General features: G+C 34.4%; 1 protein-coding gene across 2 annotated transcripts in view; it reads right to left on the reverse strand.

The window, feature by feature from the left end:
* Nucleotides 1–705: 705 nt before the first annotated feature.
* Nucleotides 706–24,349, reverse strand: part of HSF2 (heat shock transcription factor 2) — a 33,148-nt gene continuing 9,504 nt past the window's right edge. The window contains exons 2-13 of one of the 2 annotated variants that reach the window (XM_046006603.1): nucleotides 19,967–20,075; nucleotides 19,706–19,833; nucleotides 18,731–18,855; nucleotides 16,684–16,759; nucleotides 13,265–13,326; nucleotides 12,267–12,354; nucleotides 10,559–10,707; nucleotides 9,930–10,169; nucleotides 9,230–9,335; nucleotides 4,953–5,006; nucleotides 2,141–2,225; nucleotides 706–1,715 (exon numbers count right to left, since the gene is read on the reverse strand). In XM_046006603.1, coding sequence (XP_045862559.1) covers nucleotides 1,423–1,715; nucleotides 2,141–2,225; nucleotides 4,953–5,006; nucleotides 9,230–9,335; nucleotides 9,930–10,169; nucleotides 10,559–10,707; nucleotides 12,267–12,354; nucleotides 13,265–13,326; nucleotides 16,684–16,759; nucleotides 18,731–18,855; nucleotides 19,706–19,833; nucleotides 19,967–20,075 — 1,515 coding nt within the window. In that variant the 3' untranslated portion in view covers nucleotides 706–1,422. The remainder of the gene's footprint in view (nucleotides 1,716–2,140; nucleotides 2,226–4,952; nucleotides 5,007–9,229; nucleotides 9,336–9,929; nucleotides 10,170–10,558; nucleotides 10,708–12,266; nucleotides 12,355–13,264; nucleotides 13,327–16,683; nucleotides 16,760–18,730; nucleotides 18,856–19,705; nucleotides 19,834–19,966; nucleotides 20,076–24,349) is intronic. The other variant, XM_046006604.1, reaches the window with a different exon arrangement.

The raw sequence follows: 24,349 nt of genomic DNA on the forward strand, positions 1-24,349 counted from the left end.
CTCTACAGCTTATGTAGAAACTAACTTCTGGGGACTTGAATTAGTTCACCAGGATGCCATTGTCAGAGCCAAATATTTAAAGATCTGCTAAGGAAGGGTTTCCTATCTCTCTGTGCTAGGCTTTATTTTGAATTTTTACATCATAGTAATAGAAATTCCAGGATATTGACAGAATATGGCCACGAGGAGGGCCATATTTGTAATTCCTCATTAAATAGCCCTATAAAATGTTCAGATATAAACTGCTCTGCTTCCACACTCTGCCTGAAGGTAGAATTCAACTTGATAAAAGTGGTGCCTGCCTTGTATTAAGCTCTATAAGCCTCCTGAGCAACTGTTCCAATAAAGTGTTACCGTTCCATCCCTAGGGACAAAAATGACAGGCCTTTGGGTGGCATCCAGTGATAACGTTCTTACCTCGTCTGGGACAATGAGAGGCATACTTCTCTTAGTTCTTTATTAGAAATATAGGAAGCAAGCCAGTATAATTTTTAACACAGAAGAACTTTAAAACACATTAAGTTTAGAGACCTTATAATCCTTCCCTGTTGTAATACACAGTCTAACTTGAGATGAGGCACAAAGATCTTGGTGTGAATCAATAATGGACAACAGACAGTTTACAATTTAAATCTACTTCCTATAAAAAGGAAAAAATTTTACATGTGGGTGTCACCTCTAAAGAAGACACGTAACAGACATTAGTACGCAACATTCATTATATTTATTTTACTAAATAGTATGGTTCAAAAAAACACAAACAAATCAGAAAACTTTTACTTAAAACTAGTCCAACGAGATGGATGGGGTTGATGCCATCCCATCCCCCTTCTTTTTATATATATGGAGCTGGAGCCATTTCTGACAGCAAGCACTCATATTTACTTTGCCTTTCCTTTGAACATGAATGAACTTCTCTGAACAAGAGAGACAAATGAAGTTTTACAAGATACAGGCACTTTATGTTCCCAGTTTTAAAAATAAGCCAAATGAAAAATATTTAATAAAAGTAACTGGAACAGACAAAGGTTTAAGAGTTCTACCATTAGTTCTAGTGACTTACACTCAATGCAAACAGACAGCATCAAACAAGTAAAACAAACAAAAGTTTAACTGGGGTTAATGGGCATATATGTAAAAAAAGAAATCCAAGTTACTACAACTGGAGAAAAATGGCCATTTGAATCCAACTTAAAGATATGCCAACAATGTGCATTAAATCTTGTGTACCTATGTAGCTGAGTAACATCTGAAAGCTTTGCCAGAGTGTGTAAGTGAGAAAAGCAAAAGGTGCTTTTGATTCCACAGTATCTGATTAAACAAAACAAAGCAATTTACAAAAAAAAGTACCAAATGATACTTTAAAATAAATAGTTCATCATTTTGATGAATATATACATGTAGAGTCCACTTCCTGGGGATTTAGCTATCTAAAAGTGGCATATCACTATCCAGAGGTGCAGGAGCAAGTTCACATAAATAAAACAGTGTGGCTTCACTAGCTTCGGCTTCAGTCAATGGCTCCAGGCGAACAAGCTTACTCTGGGTTGGCTCTGGATCTAGGCTGCTATCCAGAAGCTCATCAACTTCTATGGGTTTATCTACTGAGGACATAACTTCTGATGATGCTGTACTCCCCTGTTCAACAGTAGAAGCAGGGTTCCCATCGAGGAATGCAAGAAGTGGAAAGGCAGTGTACTGGATAAGCTGCTTATCTATAATAAAGATTAGAAAAATGCTCTTTTATCACCAGCTTATACAGAGTTCAAGCTGAAGGTGGAAAAAATAGAAACAGCTGTGCATATATGCAATCACTACCCTTATATACCCAAACAAGAAATATAATACTTTGTGTCAGTAAATTTTAAAATGTACTAGTCAGAAAAGTCTTTCATTCAACAATTAAGAGTTCTTTCAGTTCTACAGTTAAATTAAAAAAAAAATGACTTAAAGAACTAGCACCTCACCAATTTAATTTTTTATAAGCTAAAACCTTGATACATTATGCATAGAACTGAGAACAGTACATTCTGTGTTCAACTGCTAAGTATGGCAAAGACTTTCCTTGGCTCACATTAGTTTCTATGTATGAGTCTTAATTTTAAAAATCTGTAAAAACTAATACTACATTTATACCTACCTGTTTTGGGTTTAGATTTTCTTCCCTCTTCTGAAACTGGCTGAACTACATTGTTCTTGGTAGTTTCTAATCCTTTATTCTCAGACTAAAAGAGAAAAAACAATATAAAAAATACTTGTTTCACATTTTATATATTCCTAAAAATAGCAAAAAAATTTTAAAAAGCTGGTACGGTATGTGAATATTGGTGTATTATCTGAAATATAGGGGAAAAGGGAACACCAGGAAAGAAGAACTAGAGAGAGAAAGAGATCTGAATAGGTAAGACTGGTTAAGATCGGTTAAGAAAATTATTGCTGTCATCAAGTGGATGAAACAAAGAACCTGAACTAGGATGACAGTTAAGTATGAAAAGAGGGGGCATTTCTAAAGAACAGAAAGAATTTGTCAGAGGTAAAAGATGGGAACAAATCAGAGATAGCTGGTTTCAAACTAAGAGATAATTCTTTAGGACAATTCAACTCAAACAATTTTGATTAAAAATATGTATTACTCATTTCACTCACAAACAGAATATTTAGCATAAGTGAACATATTTAGAGTAGCTCAGGATGACATGGTGATATCCTTAAAACTATTATTTCTGTATTTGGAAGCCTCAAAGTTGAGGTGAAGTTTCTTCATTCTCCTTCTGAGAGTCTTTCAGTTCTTTTCTGTCACTTAAATTGCTTCTTTCAACCACTGTCTTCTCTCCTCACATCTGATTGTAAAGGGGATTAAAACCTTTAATGTTTTTTAGTTCTTCGGTGCTCTTTTCAACGATGTTCAAACTGGGGGGCTGAGGTTCACAATTTTCCCTAAATAGCTGTTAAGTCCCAGACACCTGCATGCTCACTAAGTATATACGGTGTAGAAAACATACTAATTCCTAAAATTGCCAATAATCATTATAAAATGATGCAGTACAAGTTTCCAGATTCAGAAATAATGACCTCAAGACATTAATAAATTAAAACTTCCCAAAATGTACATAAAAATGTTTCTGATTTAGCAATCGCGATAAACATTAAGGCAAGAACACCATCATTTTTTACTTTTTAAAATAGGTAGTTTTCAAGGATGCCAGTTATTCTAAAACATATGAGAACCTGGATGACAAAGGGAATTTATCTCCCATGCAAATTCTTATTTGTTAGTAATGGTCACTTAGATGGCTCTACTGAAGCATATAAGTATCCTGATATATTAGAAAAAGAGTGTTGCGATCTATGTTAATATAATACTTGTCATGAGCAAGGGAATGACAGCTGATGTGCCAATTATTTGAAAACATTAATCTAGATTTTAAAACTAATGAAAAGTCATTCTCTAATTTCTCTATAGCACTTTAGAACAATATGCAATTTGCTATTTAACTGCTATTCCTGAGAACTGTAATTAAGCTACTGGTTTTGCGATAAAGAGGATAATCCAAGAATAAAGAATGACTCAATGTATAGCAATAAACAGTTCAGCACATTGACTAAATGAATGCATGATATGGGTTCATTCACCTTAAGACCTAACATTTAATAATACCATATTTACTGAAACCCAGGGTGTTGAGGTAAACCACAGAAACTTAAAATATAAATCCAGGCAAACTGTGGTCCACACGTCAAATTCAGCATGTTGCCTGTTTTTGTAAATAAAGTTTTATGGAAGCACAGCCACACTCGTCTATGGCTGCTGTCGCACTACAATTAGTGTTAGGTAGTTGTGACAGAGAACATATTGCTTACAAAACAAAGTATCTACCAACTGGCCTTTTTATAAAAAGTATGCTAATCCCTGATAAAAATTATCCAAATATTCAATGTATAATCAACTTTTTAGTTCAAAAACTCACAAATTCTTTCAACTCTAAGTTACACAGCCTGTAACTGAGTATGTACAAGATCTGATCATGACATTAGAAAAATTCTACCCTCTCACTCTAATCACTTATATCTAAGTGTTCATTTTTAGACAACAAAGAACAAAAAAATAAGTAAAACTTTAAGTTCACTAATCTAGAAGCTGTACAAGTATCAGAGGACTTGATTTATACCTTTGCATTCGATAAAAAAATGGGACTGAACAATTTGGTATAAATGCAAGACAAATGGAGTATAAACCTAATCTATTTAAAAAACATTTTAAAATATGCCTATTGTATAAGCAATATACAAAGTAACAGAATGACTCTAATCATTTGCTCTTAACTGCAAATTGTCCTTATTACTCATTAAAAACCAGTTCTAAAGAATTTCAACATTGCTAATCCCAAATGGACTAACAAAATAACAAAACCATTACTTTAAAAAACAAAAAAAAAAAACCGGTCCAAAATCCATACTTCATTGTTTCAACCTGCTGTACCTACAATTAGTAAAAAATTAGTTCAAATCCCTGAGCTTTTACTGCACGCTACTAAATTGAAAGGACTATTTAAAAATATGGGTACCAGTGGATTTTCAATAAAAATGCTGAGACACTGTTTATAGAAAGAATAAGAATGTAAACTGAAGCACATAAAACATGAAAAAATATTTTAATAATTTGTTTCAGAGATATACCTGAACATGACAAGTTTAAGTCAGTTGATTTCCCAGCACTTTGAGGGCTCATTTCATACTGTTAATCACACAGGTACCTATAGAATTGGGCAATGACTCACCCCATAACCAAAAACTTTTTTTTTCAGCTAGAATTTTACTGTCTTGATCACACATATAAGGTAAGAATACAAAATGTTTTTTGTAACTGGGAGTGATACTGCTCTCTACTTACTAGGGCTTTTTTTTCAGATTCTTAAAGCTATGGGTCCTGAGCAACATGAATTAAAACTTACTTTTGTATTATTGATGTAATCTGTGGGATTCATCTGCACAGAACTAGTGAAAAGCTGAAAGACCAAACAAGAAAGATGATAAGTTTAAAAAATATTAAAAAAGAATTAACTGCGTGTTCAAAATTTTTATACAGCCATGTTGGGTAAAGAGATGTAGGTCCTGCACTAGGAAGTTTTCATACAGTAAAACAGTTTGAAAGAGAAAAGCAGGAAAGCAGAAAGAAAAACATACAAAAGCAGAGCAAGCTAGCCCATGCATCAGATGTTTTAAGAATTTCTCCATAAAACAGTGGGGCAAATCACTTAAGACAAATAGTGGTTTGCCCAACTTCTCATTTCCTTATTATTTTCTCTCTAAATGCCTTTGGTTTTAAGTGGCATCCAGGGCTGAGTTCCTTGCCTTGACTGTAAGCCTTCACTGACTACCTGCTAATTATGTGAGAAATTTATAGAACCTGCTCTATGATGATGGCTCCTAAATTACACCTCAAACGAAGCCCTCTGACCAAATGGCATACCTCCTTGCTGGTTCTTTTCACCTCACCTAGCAACAGAAGACGTAAATACTAAGACCACTGCTTACTTCCTGCCTCTCATTCCAGCCAGTTTACAGACATAACTTTTAAGTCATAAACCAGTTGTTCATTCCACAAGGATTTACTGGGCATCTAAAAAAATAACTGACATCATGAAGAATACAAGATGAAGACACTATTCCTGCTCTCTAGGAGCTTACAATCTAAAAGACAAGAACAACATCAAATAGCAACATACAATCAGATACAATTCACTATTATAATACTAAAGGATGGTGGAGATTAAAAGTACTGAGAGGAGAAAACCATGCATGTCTGTGTGTGTATACGTACACACACATGCACACAGGCACGCGCAAGATGAAACAAAGTCTTGAAGCTATCCAACACATATTAGTCTCTGAAGAATGGTTAGGACTTCTAAAGGAGAGTGGAGAAAAGAATAAATCATAACATTAACAATAATAAAGAAGAAGGAATGTCTGGGGGTGGGGGTAGGTAAGTTCTAGCAGTAGATAAGATGACCAGTCCAAATAACATAAAAGTTCTGAGCTGAATAGTAGGTTGTATGTAGGTGTAAAGTTCAAGAAGTAAAGCAAGGCCTGTCAGAGCATAAGGCCACATTCTGTCAGCAGTAAGAGCCTTGGAAAAGGCCTGAGCAAGGAAATATAGTGATTAAAGCATTTTAAGAGAATGAACACACCAAATGGTTCACAGGACAGAACGAAATGCAGATAGATCCCTCCTCCACAGTCTCTAGACATTGATTCCTCTCCTTAAAGTTCCATTTTCAAAAAGAAAAAAAAAAGTTCCACTTTCATGATAGCCCTAAAAATATCCCCGGTTCTTCCTTTTCCTTGGTTAACTTTCCTTTCTTTCATACTACCTACTGATCCATGTAAAGGAAGAGAATCAGATCCTTAAGAGTAGATAGCTTACATGACCACTAATCTCTGCCAAGTTCAGCTTGTCAATGCCTCTGAGACCTGACCAGATTTTGTCCCTACTGAAAGTGGCATCTGTAGAGTATAAGCTCCTCACTCTTTCTTTGCCCCACTCAATGCCACCCACTAAATCAGGGACACTTTCATGTATTCCCAGCAGATGCAGAGTGTGAAGCAGAAAAAAACAGATCATATCTGAGGAGCTGACACAGTTGGCTGAATCCTACAGCCAAGCCTCTCCTGCTGACTCTACACAGTCACCAAGAACTGAACTCTGCATAGAACCCATGAACTCAGCGTACCTATTCATGTCCTTACCATCTTTGCCATCTCAGAGAACAAGGCAACCAATGGGTTGCCTTACACTCAGCATAATTCAAGGATGAAATAATGAAGGTCTTAGATGAGAGAGGCATCAGAAAGTAGGGATTATCTGTGAGTGCTATTTTTGAAAATACACAGGACCTGAACAATGAGATAAAGATAAGGAAACCAAAACGACTCAGTGATTACTATTCTGGGTGAGTAAAGAGAAGTCTGATATCACTACAGAAAATAAGAAAGCTGAGAAGCATAGCTCATTTAGAGAAGAAAGAAAAGTTCGGCATAAACACAAATAATCTAAGGCAAGATCTTAACTGATGATGGCATCAGAATTCAAGCAAAGTTCACTTCAAAAAAATATTAAGAGCTAAAGATATAAATTTGAGAGTAATCCTATAAGCCAAAATCCCTTCACAAAGGAAGGATAGAAAAAGAGGAGACTTAGAACAAATAAAAAGATAAAATAATGGGTACCTTGGGGAACACGCACAGGTAGAAAACAATAAGAAAAAGAAAAGCTCTTAGAGTAAACAAAGAATAGTTAGGAAGACAGATAAAAAAACGAAGTCCAGTGACTTTAAAATCAACAGAAGTCTCACTGTCAAAAATAACCAGTATTAATAGTAATAGCACTAATTATAATGCCCAAAAGAGCCCTTCAAGTTAGGCATCAGCCACAATTAACAAATGGGGAAACTGGGCAAGAGAGGTGAACTTTTCCAAGGTTAAATAGTTAGCCAGTAAATGACATGAGCTAAATGAAACCCAAATCTGTCTGATTCGAAACACACCTACAAGCCCAATGGCATGATTTAAAAAAAAAACAAAAAACAAAATCTGGAGCCTACTCAGTATGGATAAACCAAGGCAGCACAGGCTTCAAGTGAATAAGCAAGATAATACAGGGTTTCAAAAGAAATATAGAGTAAAAAAGAAGTAACAAAGCCACTCTTTTCTAAAATTTTGTAGTTAAATTAGAGAGGCAAAATGGTAAATGAGCAGAGCCACACATCAAAATGTTTAAGAGGGAGATCTGTACCCACTGAAGCAGGATGGGAAAGATCAAGGACAGAGACAGAAAAACAGAGAGGCACAGGGCAGGTGTACAAATAAGCTTTAAAGAGAAAGTAAGCACTTCCTCTAAGAAAAAAGAAGATGAGATTCCCCAACTTATGAGAGAACCAGGGCATTGTGATTATCCTCTGTGAGAACAGGGAAGAGTTGGTGAGATGAGGTCTTGAAGACAGACAAGTATGATACACATTCCAAGGTTAAATAACCTAGAAGACTGCAAGGCTTTGTAGAAGGTCAGAATTACTGAATTTTATTTCCTTCTTATGACCTAAAGGACAAATATTCTAAAAGGTCCCTGTATTCAGGATGGGGACAAAGACTGACAGAATCAAGAAGGGCTGCCAAATTATTATTAACAGATTAAAGTAGGTCATTAACATGAATGTTGAATTCCCTTAAGATGATAACATAGCCAGTATGGAAAGCATGGAAAGGAAATCCTCAAAGAAAGTGAAATTCATCCTGTGACATAATGATGATTTAGAAAGAACAAATCATGGATATTGACAAAGACTAAGAAGCAGATTGGTAAGGTGGCAAATTAATAAGACTGAAGAGTAAGAAAGGACTAATTCCCTCTAGCCTGAGAAGTTCTTAAAAGGACAAGACTACAGAATATTTTGATGTGACAGACTGCATTTTAAGCCAGAAATGAAAAAAAAAAAAAAAAAAAAAAAAGGAGCAACAAACCTTTTCAGGATACAGAAACATATTTACAACAGAAAATGGATATCAGGGAGAGACCAATATTCATCTAGATGGGACCATTCATCTGGATGGGACCAAGCCATAAGGGAGAGGGGAGTGGTAGGAGCAAGAGGGAAGACAGCAAGAAAGGTAGTTAGTGCCAGAAATAGTAGATAAGGATTCACAGTCCAGACAACATTGAAATGATACTCTCATGTAGGTGGTGGTGGGGACTGGAACAAGATAACCTTAGGACTCAGGACATAAAAATTTTAAAAATATAGCAAACATATTAAAATATAATTCATGTGAGTGGAAAACATTAATACCCAAAGTATTAAAAAGTGTCTCCATGCAGTTTCCTGCCTAAGTAACTCTCTTACTAAATTTCCACCCATTTCTATTCAGTGACAATCTATTCTAGAGCAGAACAAATACAGCAACAAGTCCAAAGAAGTAGAAGTACTGTTGAACAGAATTGATATGTTGTTACAGGGAGGATTAACTGAGCTGCTATTCAGAAATGGGTAGTGATCACCCTCATTCACTGTCCTGAACCCATCTGCTCATTGTTTCTGATAAACAGAATCTTTCATTTAAAGAAAAGAAAATGCAAAAACAGTGAGAATACAAAAAAAGGTGTACTGATTTATAAACAATATACGTGAATACACAAACTGCCAGTACAGCTAAGATTATTCAAAGTACCTACATCAACCAGGAGATCAGGATCTATGCTAAACTGTCTTCCTGACAGCATGGCTTGGAAGTCCTCTAAGCTGCAATCAATGCTGTCAAGATAATCCAACAGCTCAACCCTAAGGAAAAAAGATTTAAAAAAAATACCAAATATTAGGTTTCCTTGTTTTTACATTTAAAATCACATTATAAAATTCTTAACCTTAAGACATCCTATTCAGTACTTGAGATTCCTGAAAATGTGGTTAACTGAGAACTCACAGCCTTTACACAAAACTTTAGTATTTACAGAAAAGATTCTGCAACAATAGTCTAAATCTTTTTTCCTCTACACTATAAATTATAAAATGTTTATTACTTATTAATGCTAATTTCTGGTTTTCTTACGCTATTATAAAGTCCCTTAATGGAAACTGTGTTATTCCACAGTCCTAATAAAAACATAAATATGCATACACACACAATTTATGAACATTCAAAACAAGTATCTCATTAAAGAAATCTGAGAAATTGACAAGAAAATCTCAAGACTCTCTCGGCATGATTAAATACTTCTCAAAAAAACATATGCAGAACTCAGCCCTGACCAAAAACAAAGAAAGACAGATTACATGGATTCATAATCTGAAAGGAAGATCATTTGAAGAGAATAGAACATGTGAAGTAAACAAAGAAAGCAAATAAATTCAGATAACATCTATATGAGTACTCACTTTCCCAGAAGATTGATGTTATCATTTAAAATGGAATCCATCATGGTCACAGGATCTTCTGTGGTCAGACTAGATGAGCCATTTAGTTGGACAGCACTAGACATGAGAGGACTGGTGCCGTCACTGCCCGAACTTAGGGATTCTCTGGCTGGTTCATTCTGATCTCCACTCTGAATGACAGGTGCATACTCATCTTCATTGTCATCCTCAACAATGACAATATCAGGGTATTGGCTACAGCTAGATCAGCAATATGAGAAAGAACCAATTATATTTTCAAATGCATTCAATAAATTCATTCTGTCCACTCATTCTCCTTGGAAACTTTCTCCCCAAAGTTGGGGAGAAGCTTAATAACAAATATTGATTCATCATATGATGCGAGATGACAAAGGATCAATTAAAGATGTTTAACTCCAAAATTTAAAAAAAATCTGAATTCTCATTCTTTTTGTTGGAAGTCTTTTTGCTGAGGGGAGAACATCTGGTTAAATAATTTGGCTTTTTCAGTTTAATAATCCAAATATGAGTTTGACAGTAGTTTATCAGAGTAAAGTTGTTTTGAATTAAGCTCTTTGATAACAAAAGTAACCAATATTTTCACAAATTTTACTTTGTAATTTCCTTACTTGGAAGGATCAGATATAACGTCCTCATTAGTTTCTGGAATAACTGGGATATTTTCTTCATCTGCATTATCATCAGTTACATCATAAATAATGATGTCATCTGAAATCCGCTCCCTTGCCTTTAAACCTTCAGTCCTACTGTGTGGAACCTAAAAAAAAAAATCAGGGAGAAAGTAACAAAATTGTAATTATATTGACTACCGAACAATACATCATTTAAAAAGTGCTAACTTGGCACCCATTATTTACTAAATATTAAGGAAACTATTTAGCTATGTTCTCTGCCCTAATGGGACTTACACACTAATCGTATTTGTACCAATTTGCAAAGGTAGGAAGTGTGTTACTTCATTCTATTTAACTACTTCTTTTACTGTAAGGAATCATGAAGGTGGCATGCCTCAGAATGAGTCTATGGAAAGATCTTCACATTTTAAAGTATTCTTTATATCCAAACGGTTTAAAAAAAAAAAAAACTCTTAAAACTTCACCAGGAATTTCAAGCACAACTAGATGGCCACTGTACTGATGAGGATTATTTTATCTCAAGCTACTCTATTTGACATATGCCTCATTCTTTCTTCTTAAAATGCTTTAATAGGAAAAAATTTTTCAACTATTCCACAGTTAAATGTCAGCCTGAATTTTTAGCAATATTTTTTCTTATTCAGCTACAGATCTATTCAGATCATAGGTACCTGAAAAAAGACCATTCAATTCTCTAAAGCAAATTAAGCTCATTATTATAATGAATAAATCTATAAATCTCAAGAGTAGATAAATCTGAGGCAAAAGATGCAAAAGACTTAAAAATAAATAAATCCAGTTAAATTAAGAAATCTTCATCCATTTACACTGAGTCTTCAATCCTAAAAACACAACAGTTACGTATGCTTACTTTGAAACAGTGGTAAGAAGACCTGATGTTAACTCTGATTTGCTCAAGAAAAAAAATCTTGGTACTTTAGTAACAAATCTGAAGCAGTATTTAGAATTCTAAAATGTGAATGTAACAATGACAATCATCTATTAAAAGAAGTCTATACTCTGGACTGGACTGACTTGCCAATGGGTTTAAGTCTGACAAATGATCCAGACAGCCTATGACAAAAATAAAGGTAAACAAAAATGTTCTGCAAGTGCTAAAAAATCTAGTCTACGTAATTTATAATAAAAGCCTAAAAACCTAAAATAACCAATAGATAAATGCATAATTACATCATCATAATATTCAACTGCTATCAAGTAGTATTAGAGATGAACTAAATCTGTTTAATAAATCTCAAAAGCAAAACGAAATGAAAAAAGTCAAAATGTAAAACGATATGTGCAAAATAATATCATCTATATGAAGTTTAAATACATACAAAGTAATACCAAATATTGTTCATGAATTCACGCATATAAAAGGACCATGGGGATAATAAATACTAATTCAAGATTTATCTAGGAGACTGAAGAGGAGGCAAAAAACAAACCTGGGAACAGGTTTGTTTCCATATCATCATACAATAAATTGTATTTATAATGCTTTATACCTTAAAATAATCTAAACAAATAATAAAAAATGTCATGATCTGATAAAGCTGGAGGATGAGTACTTAAGATTATTATTCACTGAACTTTGCAAATGTGAGTGCATGAAATACTGTTGTAATAAAATCTTGCTTCAGATAACAAATATAAAACAATTTAAACAAAAAATTACTTTATGATGGTGATTATCAGCTGGTTCTTTGACTATATGCTGAAACAGATTCTTCTTTTGGGCTCCATTAGTGTTTAGAAGTAGAGGTCTGAAAATCAGCATATATACATTAAATTCAGTGAAGCAAACATACACGAAATTTAAACTGCTTCTAATATTTTACCCTCACATGAACATAAACACTTTAATAATAAAAGATTTCAGGTGGTGATACAAAATAAGCTCTTAAAAATGGTCATATCTTAGGAAGAGAAACTAGGGGATGACTATGTCCAGAACTTTGATTCCGCCATTCTTTTGTACTATTTTTGTTAAATACAATAAATAAATTACTCTCTCTAAACATACTTCATTGCTGACCAAACCATATCACTCTTTATGAACTACAGTTACATAGTACAAAGTAAGTAGATGATATCATAAGAATTAGTTTGTGGAAGCAGAGTTAAGGCCATAGCATAAAGTGTAACCATAACCAAGCTTTGCTAAAATTTTAGTCTTACAAGGTAAGTTTTTTCTCCTTCCAACTATTCTTTTGTCCACTATCCTTCTTAAGCTTCAGTTATGACAATGGCAGTTACTAAATTTTTTGGTATCACAAGCCAGTCAATATACAGGTTTCAAATTCCTTACCAGTGAGATCAAGTAGAAAATTTTTTATTTTTTTCAATAGACAACCTTTTAAGAGTTTCCCTCACTAAAGCCTACTAATGATACATTAAACTGCTAATGTGAATAAGAATGGATTTCTTATTAACTATGTATGTGTCTGTAAAGTGACCATTTAGGCTATCCTTGTCTCTGAAAAACATTAGCAGGCTGACCGCAGAAAGAAGTAACACTATTCATGAAATGCTGAGAGTATAATTTAACAAGGACTGTTCATCTGGGACAATAGACATATATACTCAGGAAATGTAGGCCATTTATGTTTAAACACTAAAATGTTTAGTTTTTCATGAATAGGTCAAACGAAGTGCTTTACAGCAAAAACTTACCTTTTACGTTTTAAACTCACAAGTTGGTTATTCTGAACCAACGTAACAATAAACTGGACAATCTAAAAAGAAAATATAAATAAAAAATTTTCCATCATAGACTCAATTCCTAAGTACATATTATAAGTCTTAGAAAATTAAATCAAATACTACCTATTTGCTATTCTAAGTCACATAATTTCTCACATTTTAACATATTTGAAATCTCAGGTGCATCCTACAATTATATCTAAAGAAGTATCAGTTTCCAGGCAGAAGAATAACCTATTCTAAAGTTGCAGATACCTAGGATACCAAGATGCCTCAGACATTCATCCATCCATCCATCCATCCATCCATCCATCCATCCATCCACCTACCCACCCATTTATCTACCTAATACTCAGCCCAGTTATTTGTTTTGATGCTAAGAACCATGCATGCCCGGATACAGATCCTGAGTTTTTACTTAAAATTTTTTCAAGAAGATTATGCTGGGGGGAAAAAAAGGGACAAGCAACATTTTTCTTAAACTAGGCAATACAATTTGAGGCAAAAGAGACTGCTAGCTTTCAGAAAAGCATAAAATTTTTAAGGTAGAAAAAGCTTATTGGCTTATTCTAGAAAAATTATGGCTTAATAAAAAATATTGTCATAGGATGCGCCTGGGTGGCTCAGTTGGTTAAGCATCTGCCTTCAGCTCAGGTCTGGACCCCAGGGTCCTGGAGTGGAGTCCCACATCAAGCTCCTTGCTCAGCAGGGAGCCTGCTTTTCCCTCTACCTGCCACTTCCCCTGCTTGTGCTATCTCTCCCTCCCTCTCTCTGACAAATAAAATGTTTAAAAAATATATAGTGTCATGAAGTATTTAATTATATATAAATAAATAGAGATAAACCCCAAAATACAGTTAGCTAGAGGTTATCCAAAAATAAATTCACAATATTGAAGTTGGAATACATATAGTTTTTTCAAATAAACAATGAGCACATTTTGGTTTGGATGGTTTTGCTCTTAAACATCCAAGATTCCCATACTGCCAATGAGGAGAAGCTAGTTTAATCTTCAGAGCTAGATTAAATTTAAAAGGAAAAAACTACTAAGCAGATCAAGACATGCAAACAATCTTTCATATGTTATGGCAGTGTTTCTTAAAGTATGGTCCATGGACCTGCAATATTAGCCCAAGAACCTATTAGACACACACATTCTCGACCCCACTCCAGAAACTGCTGAACCTGCAATTCTGAGGACAGGGTCCAGCAATGTATGTTTAGCAAGTACTCCAGGTGATACTGATGTGAATGTGAGAATCACTGGCTTAAGGTATGAAATTTGTTATCTTCCTAAAGAAAAAGGTGAGGATCATGTGAACTATGAAAAGCAGTATATCACTGAGAGGCTATAAATAAAGGCCAAAAGTGACTGAAGGACCATTTAGACTCTCTGCATAAAAGTTAAACAGCATTACAGTCTTAAAAAGGAAATTAGCCACTAAATTGTTTATTCAAAAGAAAATGTTGACTGATGGCTGATGAAAAGAAAATTTAAGCCTAAAAGTATCTCTGAAATAATTTGGCTTCAATTACTTTTGTTAATTTCTAAGTATTATAGAAAAATTCTAAAAACATTAGTGGTTGAATTTATAAGAATATGAAGAATTGGCTAAATTTCTCCTGACATTTGTTTTACATATTAGTTCTCTTATGACAATTCTGCATCATGCTGTACAAAGCTTGCTCCCTGAAGGACAAGAAAAGGCATCTAACATTTATAGCACCTGACTTCTACACCTGACAAGTTCTTTAACAGGTACTATTATACTACCCTGTAACAAGTACTTGTACCAGGTAACTCTATTCCATCTAATCCAAGGCCAAGGAGTATATAGCAGATGTATGAAGCAATTCCAGGAACAGAGAGAAGATTATCAGCTATCACTATGCATTATGAGAACACCCTAGCTCCACAAAACCACATATATTCAAATTCAAATTTGACAGAATGTTAGATTTCATGAAAAACTGAAATGTTATGTAAGTATTTTGCCAACTTTTTCTGCTCTGAGGAAAAATAAATAGTATTATAAGCCAGTATTTAACTATAAAACATTGTTTTCTGGAAAAGATCAAAAGATTTTTTTAAAAATAAAGTACAGGTTGAATACTGTACACCTATCGTTTTAAATGAGGTATTCCTAACAGGGCTGCAGGTTGGAATCAGTTCTGGAAGTTCTGAAAATATATGCACTTGCACTAAACACTTAGAAGCGAATTCTATATTTAACCTTCACCTGCATACATACTGATTTGGAAAAAAACAAAAACAAACGAAAAAAAAAACTCTGGTATTCTGACTACAGGCCAAAGGCTGCAACCATTCATCTCTGTTCTAAGCTTGCTCCACTAGACCCAGATCTTTCCCGTCACTCATAACCCTATTTTTAGCTAAAGGCATCTCAGCACAAACCAGCTGAAGTACTCCCACCCTTCCTCCCCCCACAAAAACCTGTTGCTTAAATTTAAGAGTCTAGTTTACTCATGAGCAAAAAATAGCTACCTTAATTACTTTTATGTTTCAAGTCTTATTAACATATGAAAGCTGATATGAAAAGACTAAATCACAAGGACACAATGCAATTGAGAGACTGTCAGTTCCCCCAGTTATTTTCAGCTCAGATACTAAAATCCAGAATTTATTTTACAACAGATTACTTTAACTGCTTTTCCACAGAGACTAATAATGGCATACAATGATGACTAATTTTTTAGAACTCGTAATTTGGTCAACTGATTTGAAAATTGTATTCATCTGTCTTCAAAGACCATATCTATCCCCTTTGAAGTAAAATAACAGTAAAAACAATAACAACAAACCCACACAGTAAGGCTGTCATTCATACTAAAACATGTAAAGAAACCAGTAGTATATTATGTTCCTAAAAATGAAGTATCTTTAAAGCTGTTCTATCAGGCCAAAGGTCACTTACTAAAAACTAGTGAGACTTAATCTGAGAGTACGGAATAACCATATTTAGCTAATGAGAAATGTTTCTTATTAAAAAGAAAATATAACAGTTGACATAATTTGTTTGATTTCATAGTTTCACTACTGTATGTGAACCCAATATATAAGAACTAAGACCAAGGGTGCTTGGGAGGCTCAGTGGGTTAGGCCTCGGCCTTCGGCTCAGGTCATGAGCTCAAGGTCTTGGGATCTAGCCCCGCATCTCGCTCTCTGCTCAGTGGGAAGCCTGCTTCCTCTTCCCCTTCTGCCTGTCTCTCTGCCTACTTGTGATCTCTGTCAAATACATAAAATCTTCAAAAAAAAAAAAAGAACTAAGACCAATCACTAACCTATTCAATAGAGACTTTTTTCGGGTCATAAACAGTACTGTAATTAAACAAAGAAAGATTTATGGCCATGGAGGAGAAAAGCTTACCTTTCGAATAACTTGTTGCTGTTGCGCATGTTTTGCTCGTAATTCTGACACCTCCTTCCAAAGGGACTCATTCTCACTATGTTATCATTTATTAAAAAATAAAACAAAATTTAGTCAGAAAGCCAGATCTCAGTATCTTTAATTAAAAAACAAAACAAAACAGTGAACTTTGCTATATATCTTCATGAAACTGGAAAAACTTTGGTTTAATTATATAAAGTGGCAACTATCTTGCTAAACTCCAGAATCATCCCTTCATAACTATAGTACTTTCTACTCATGGCAATATAAACACAAAAATTTAAGACTCGGGCCTATATCCACATAGTAGCAGGGAATTTACTTCCCTTACAATGTGGTTCATTACTTCTTGTTTCAAAACAAAGTAACCTTTCAATTATGGCTACCAAGTGAATTGAGGACTTGTGCTTGGAAAAGAATCTTAAAGGAAGTGACATTTACCCAGCACTACTTATGCTCTAGGGATTATGCTAAGCATTTTATGTGTACTTCTTGTTTAAACTTCTATAAAGTCAGCCAAGAAAGGAATTATTAACTTCATTTTATAGAGGAGGACAATGAGACCCAAGAATTACAAGGACTTGCCTAAGATCACAGGAATTATTCGTAGTTAAGTGTTGAGGTCAATCTAAAAGTCAATCAGGCCCTAAAACTGTCTATCTTAAGATCCGTTTCAAACATATGAAAACACCAAAAAAAAATTTTTCAAAGCATGTCTAAATATATGACAAACCAGTAACTTCCCTGGTAGTAACAGTTTCTTTTCCTTCACGAACTTTTATTGAAATTGCAATTACTAAATGTTAGCAACAACAACACTGAGAAGGCATGAAAGATAATCCACCTATTAAATACTTTAATTTTTGCTCTCATCAATTTCCACAATATCCATCTTCCTCAAGCTAAACTCTTACAAAAGGAAGTTCTGTATCTTACATATAGAAAATATTAAAAATAAAACTTTAATACACTTAACTGAAAAACTAGGGTATTTCCTCTGACTCAGATGTTTAAAGACACTATCATCTGCCTACTAAACATAAGTAGAATGGTTACCTCTAAAACTTAAAGGATGAATCTGGGATCACATTCCTTAAGGGCCAAACCTGAGATTCAAGGAATTGGGTCAAAGGGCATCTCAGGAGACACAAGAGAGGTACAATAAACTGGCATAAGAGATTGAATAAAATATTCAAAATTGGACAGCTTAAAATTAAGCCTTATTCAAAAAGGGAATGAAGTTCATGGTTACTCTTTTAATGAAGACACTTAAGACAGCTAAACTAAAGACACCTAAACTTTCAAGACTGCTCTCCCACATTTGAAATGGGAGACACAATACATAAAATAACTATTCTCAAGACCTCGGCCCCTATTAGGGTAAGAGAAAATGCCAACTACTTACTAAGATGAAGTACACATCTACTCTATATACAAGTTGTTACTGTGGCAAGTAATGGTGCGAAGAATTGCAATAAAACAAAAGCATGTTTCTGTAGATAAAAGTTGTGAATAATACTTCACCATGTCTAGGTAAGATAAATACCAAGTAGGGCAATTTTCTTGCATCCTTTTCCCCTATTTTTTGTGTCCTATTTTTTCTTAAGATAGGCCAACATAGAAAAATTTTATGAAACCACCATAAAGAAGATATAAGTCACATATGCAGTGTTTTTTACAGCTTCTGTGCCCTCATGTGTGTGAACATCATATGAAAGCTAACCTAAGTAGAACTCTATCTCTCTCTTACATTGATTTAAAGATCTACTGTTTCATCAGTGAGGCTCGTGCATCAAATTGTTTTAATTGCCCAGATTTATAAATTCTTTTGACTACTGTCAAGAAAATACAATATGGAGGTAACAAGGGCTACAAATCAAAACTAAAGGGAAACAATACTTCAGAACAATGACTTTTTATCCTGGCTTCAACAATGTGAACTAAGTACTTAGAGCACTAACTTCCAATCCCCAACATACACACACCAACCTCTATATTAAGATTATATTTGGAAATAATATTTTACCTTTTTAACTCAGAAAGCCTGGACTCAATAGTTTCTTGTTTTATTTGAACCTTCTGAGCACTACTTATAATTTTTGTTAAATCTTCCTGACGAATCTTATTTTCTTCTGGTTTTGAAGAAGAAACCTTTTGAAAGCAAATTTAGGGAAATAAAATATTAAACAGCATGTTTGTAATTCAAAGTTTCCCTATTGTAAGTGTGTTTTGTAGCCCATTTAGGAACTTAGACTTAGTTCCAAAAAGCCCAAAACAGGATTCTATAAAAAGAATAAACTTCATAGCTCAAAGACAGAGGGTGAGAAAAAAATTAATCTTTTTTTTTTTTTAATGTGGAAAGAAGTTTCCACGAGCAGGAAAAATTTTGGCACTTTTTTCCATTCCCTTTCACCAAACTCACTGTAATTTCCCCAAGCCTCTTTATTATCACATTCCACATTTAATAAATTTATGCAGTAACAGTTGCACACTAGGCCATATTCTTTCATGGTCCATTACTCTTTTATCCCCCTCTTCTGTGGATTTAGTAAAAATATTTTATTTCAGCAAAAGACACCACTCATTTAAAAATGTATTATTAAGTGCTTACTATATGCAAGGGACTTGTTCTCAGCATTGGATATTCAGCAGTGAACTACAGAAAAAGCCCTCCAGGGAGTCGACATTCTAACAGCTTACATTTTTTAAACTAAATTAGAAGGAGTGAGCCATCCCAATACGGATAATTCCTCACCCTCAGTCAGAATATAAACATTTTCCTTCCCTCTAGAACATATTTGAAGACAGAGCTTTCAGAACAGCTAACCGCAGAGAAAAAATATAAAACTGAATGAAATAATTAAAGCTTATTAGTCTGAGCCATTCCAACAAGGAATACCTGTGTATTTCTGTATAGTCTTAATTTCAACAGGTGAAATATTGTGCTGGCCAAGTATGCTATATGGTATTGCTCAAATAAATCACATTAAAAATAGCTCACCTTCCTTTTAATGTTCTCCAACAAGTCATCCTGGCCTTGTTTGAAGTAAGGATGCTGAAATTCAACAGGACCATCTCGTTCCTGCTTTACAATTCCAGAATCAATATGGACAACCTTACGGAAACCATCTGAAAAAGATTAAAAATTTAGATGACTACACTAGAAGTAAAAAATTTCCCTTTCCTTTATCAACCTAATGGGAAAAAATGGTTTAATCAGTTGCTGATGACATACTCCAAATAAACTACTGCCCGTACTCACACATATTCAGTTGCCTCACAAAGCTTGCCATATTATTATGCTTGAAATATTTGGGAAGAATTTCTTTTGCAAATCTTTGTTCATCCAAAACCAGAAAACTCTGGCCATTCTGAAAAAGAAAGAAAAAGTTAATTTGCTGAAGTCCTCCTAAGTGATACAATATGAACCCCAAAACTGGGCAGTCCTTTCGTGATACTATTAACAGCAACAAGAAACAAGCTATAATTAACTGCCAAACTATAATTAAGCTTTTTGATGTCAACCTCAAAAGTTTAGGAGTATGTCTAAAACCAAAACTGCATCATGCACTAAGGTGAAATATTAGAATTTCCATTAAATCAGAAGAAAAGAAATACTGTAAGTATGCAACATAACGATTTAACACTGTTTTAAAGCCAATGCAATTAGACAAAAACAGACAAAATTATAAGAGAAAGTCGTATTTTATCATTAACTGCAACAGACCTATCTTTGCACAATCAACTGAAAACTATTTTAAAAATTCAGTAAACTATCAGATTAATAATTAATATTTAAAGTTCATTTGTCTTCTTCCATACAAAAAACTAATTTGAAACTTACTATAATACAGTATCAAAACAGCATGTTACTGGCATAAACACAGAGAGACAGACCAGTGAAACAGGAAAAAGAACCACCAAATACACCCTTACATATAAGGTCCAAAAATTTTTGACCAGAGTACTAATACCATTCTAAGGAGAAAAAAGAACTTTCAACAAACAGTGCTGGGAAAGCTGGATACTCACGTGCAAAAGAACAAAATTTATCTTACACCATATACAAAAATTAACTCAAAATGGATCAAAGACCTAAACGTAAATGCTAGAACTATAAAAATAGTAGAAGAGGGGGCACCTGGGTGGTTCAGTTGGTTAAGTCTGCCTTTGGATGAGGTCATGATCTCAGGGTCCTGGGATCCAGTCCAGATCCAGATCAGGCTCCCTGCTCAGTGGCGAGTCTGCTTTTTTCTCTCTCTCTACACCCCTCCCCACCCCCTGCTCATGTTCTCTCTCCCTCCCAAATAAATAAATGAAATCCTTGGGGGGAAAAAAAAAGAAAGAAAAGAAAACTTAAGGGGGAAAGCTTCAAGACACTGGATTTGGTAATGATTTCTTGGTTACATGATTTTTTTTTTTTTTTAATTTATTTGACAGAGAGAAATCAAAACTAGGCAGAGAGGCAGGCAGAGAGAGAGGAGGAAGCAGGCTCCCTGCGGAGCAGAGAGCCAGATGTGGGGCTTGATCCCAGGACCCTGGGATCATGACCTGAGCTGAAGGCAGAGGCTTTAACCCACTGAGCCACCCAGGTGCCCCGGTTACATGATTTCTTGATTAACATCAAAAGCACATGCAACAAAAGCAAAAACAGACCAATGAAGCTACCTCAAATGTAAAAACTTTTATGCAAAGAACACTACCAATAGAGTGAAAAGGAAACCCACAGAATCAAATAAAATATATGCAAATTGTTTCTCTGACAAGGGGTTAATATCCATAATAAAGAACTTCTACAACTCCAACAACAAAAAAGAAACAACCCAGTAAGAGATAGGCAAAGGACGTAAGCAAATATTTTTCCAAAGAACATGTACAAATGGCTAATAAAATGTAAGCAAAGATGCCTAACATCACTAATCATTAGGGACATGAAAACCAAAACCACAATCACCACTTCATACCCATTAGGATGGCAATTATTTTTAAAAAATACCAAATAAACTGAAAATAAGTGTTGGAGGAGATGGAGAAATTAGAACTCTTCTCACTGTTGGTGGAAATATAAAAAATAGTACAGCTGCTATGGAAAACAGTATGGTAGTTTCTCCAAAAACTGAACACAGAATTACTATATAATCCTGCAATTCTACATCTGTGTATAGTCACAGAGAACTGGGCAGGTACTCAGAAAGGTTATCTGTATACCCGCATTCGTAACAGCAATAGTCAAAAAACGGAAGCAACCCAAATGTCCACTGACAGATGAACAGATAAACAAAATTTGGAAAATACACACAATGAGTACTCAGCCTTAAAAAGGAAGGACATTCTCTAAACTAGCCGCAAAAGGACAAATGCTGTATTATTCTACTTATACGAGGTATCTGGAATAGTCTTATTCACAGAGACAGAAAGAATGGTTATTAGGGGCTAGGAAAAAGGAAGACTTGGAAACTATTATCTAATGAATATGAGGTTTCAGTATGTAAAGTTGAAAACCATTCTGGAGATGGTAGCAATGGCTGCTTAATAATGTGTATCTACCCAATGCCACTGAACCATATAGTTAAAACTGGGTAAAATAGTTAATTTTATGTTAGGTGTATTTTACAGTAACAATTTAAAACTAAAGTAGAATAAAAGATTCCAATAATAGAAAAATTTTACATAGCTAAAGATAAATATACAGAATACTTATGAGAATATTAAACTATAGTTTTCTCTATACAATACTGTATAGCTGTCAATTCCAATTAACCAATACATTCACAATAAATTCTCAAACAAAAAAATTTTTTGAGAGGACATGAAGAGATGCTAACACAACCAAATATTAGGTACTAGAGTTCACTTGTAAAATAATTATGTAACAACAGGCAAGAAAACACAAAAAAACAATGAAAAGAGGGATGTTAACCCTATCCTATAAAAGTGACAGAATTTTAGTGTCTATAAGCCTTTGGTACTAAAGAATAGATAGTAAAAAATAAATAAATGGACAGATTAGAGAGAACAGAAGCCACAATAAATCTACTTGAGAATTCAACAGGTAATAAATACAGGTAACATTCAAATTGGGGAAACATCAGGAGAAAAAAATTCGTTCATGAACTCTCCATCTGGAAACCAAAAAAGCAAAAGCTCAATGCTAACTCACTGCTCAATCACTCTTTATAACCATGCTCTTGGAAGTTATGATGCAAACCTAGAAGTCATAATATAAGAATTTATATTTTATTCATGGAAACTCCTAGCTGCCTACCCTATTTCCAAATTCTTCTACTTTATTTTTGCTATTTTAAAACTAAAATTGTATATTTTTAAGCTGTACAACATGATTTAATATATTTACATACACAAAGGACAACCACAGTCAAGCTAATTAACATACCTTCTCCATCAAGCTAAAAAGCTTCTGCTGAGCAAAGAAAACAAAATAAAAAGAAAACCTAACAGAATAAGAATTTGCAAGCAATATATCTGATTAGGGGTTAATAATCCAAATATGTAAGGAATACACACAACTCAAAAGCCAAAAAAAAGACACAAATTAAAAAAGCAAACAAAGAGACATTTTTCCAAAGATACAGAAATGGCCAAGAGGTGTATGAAAAGGCGTTCAGTATCACTCATCATCAGGGAAATGCAAATCAAAGCCACAACAAGGTACTATCACCTCATATCTGTTAGGATGGCAATTATTAAAAAAATTAAAAATAACAAGTGTTGGTGAGGATGTGGTGAAAAGGGAACTTTCATATACTGTTTGTGGTAATGTAAATCAGTATAGCTATTATGGAAAACAGCTTGAAGTTTCCTCAAAAAAACAAAAAAATAGAACTATCACATGATCCAGCCACTCCTTTCTTGGGTATACACTCGAAGGAAATGAAATCAGTATCTCACAGAGTTATCTGTGCTCCCATGTTCATTGCAGCATTATTCACAATAGCCAAGATATGAAAGCAACCTAAGTGTCCCTCAATGGAAGAAAGGCTAAAGAAACTGTAATACACACACACACAATGGAACATCATTTAGCCTTAAAAACAAAGAAATTCATTTGCAAAAACTTTCTAACAGAACTACATACAATTCTGTTTGATGCTGGTTTCTCAGTCCCCCTAACAAACAGAGGCAGCCGAATGCACACCTGGCAATTAAGATATAAATAGAATGGACTGAGTAGGGCTTCCAGAAAAGCTTCTAAAAGGGGAAAGATCCAAAGTGTCAAACCCCTATATCCCATATCCCTGCTTGGAACATGAAGATAATAACTAAAGCTTCAACAACCACTGAGGTGGAGAAACTCAGTATGGCTGAAAAGACCAGAATGTATCTTCAGGCTTAAAAAGAAAATATATCTCTATTCTGTTTAAACCATTGTTCGAATTTTTTTTTTTTAAGATTTTATTTATTTATTTGACAGAGCAAAGAGAGAATAAGCAGGGGGAGTTGGCAGGCAGAGGGAGAAGCAGACTCCCTGCTGAGCAGGGAGCCCTGATGCCATGTGTGGCTTGATCCCAGGGTCCCCGGATCGTAACCTGAAAGGAAGGCAGATGATTAACCAACTGACCCACCTGGGTCCCCCTATTGTTTGGAATTCTATTATTTGTGTCTGAAACTAAAACTAGGTCATAAT

This window comes from Meles meles, chromosome 5 (genome assembly GCF_922984935.1).
Source record: "Meles meles chromosome 5, mMelMel3.1 paternal haplotype, whole genome shotgun sequence".
Lineage (NCBI taxonomy): Eukaryota > Metazoa > Chordata > Mammalia > Carnivora > Mustelidae > Meles > Meles meles.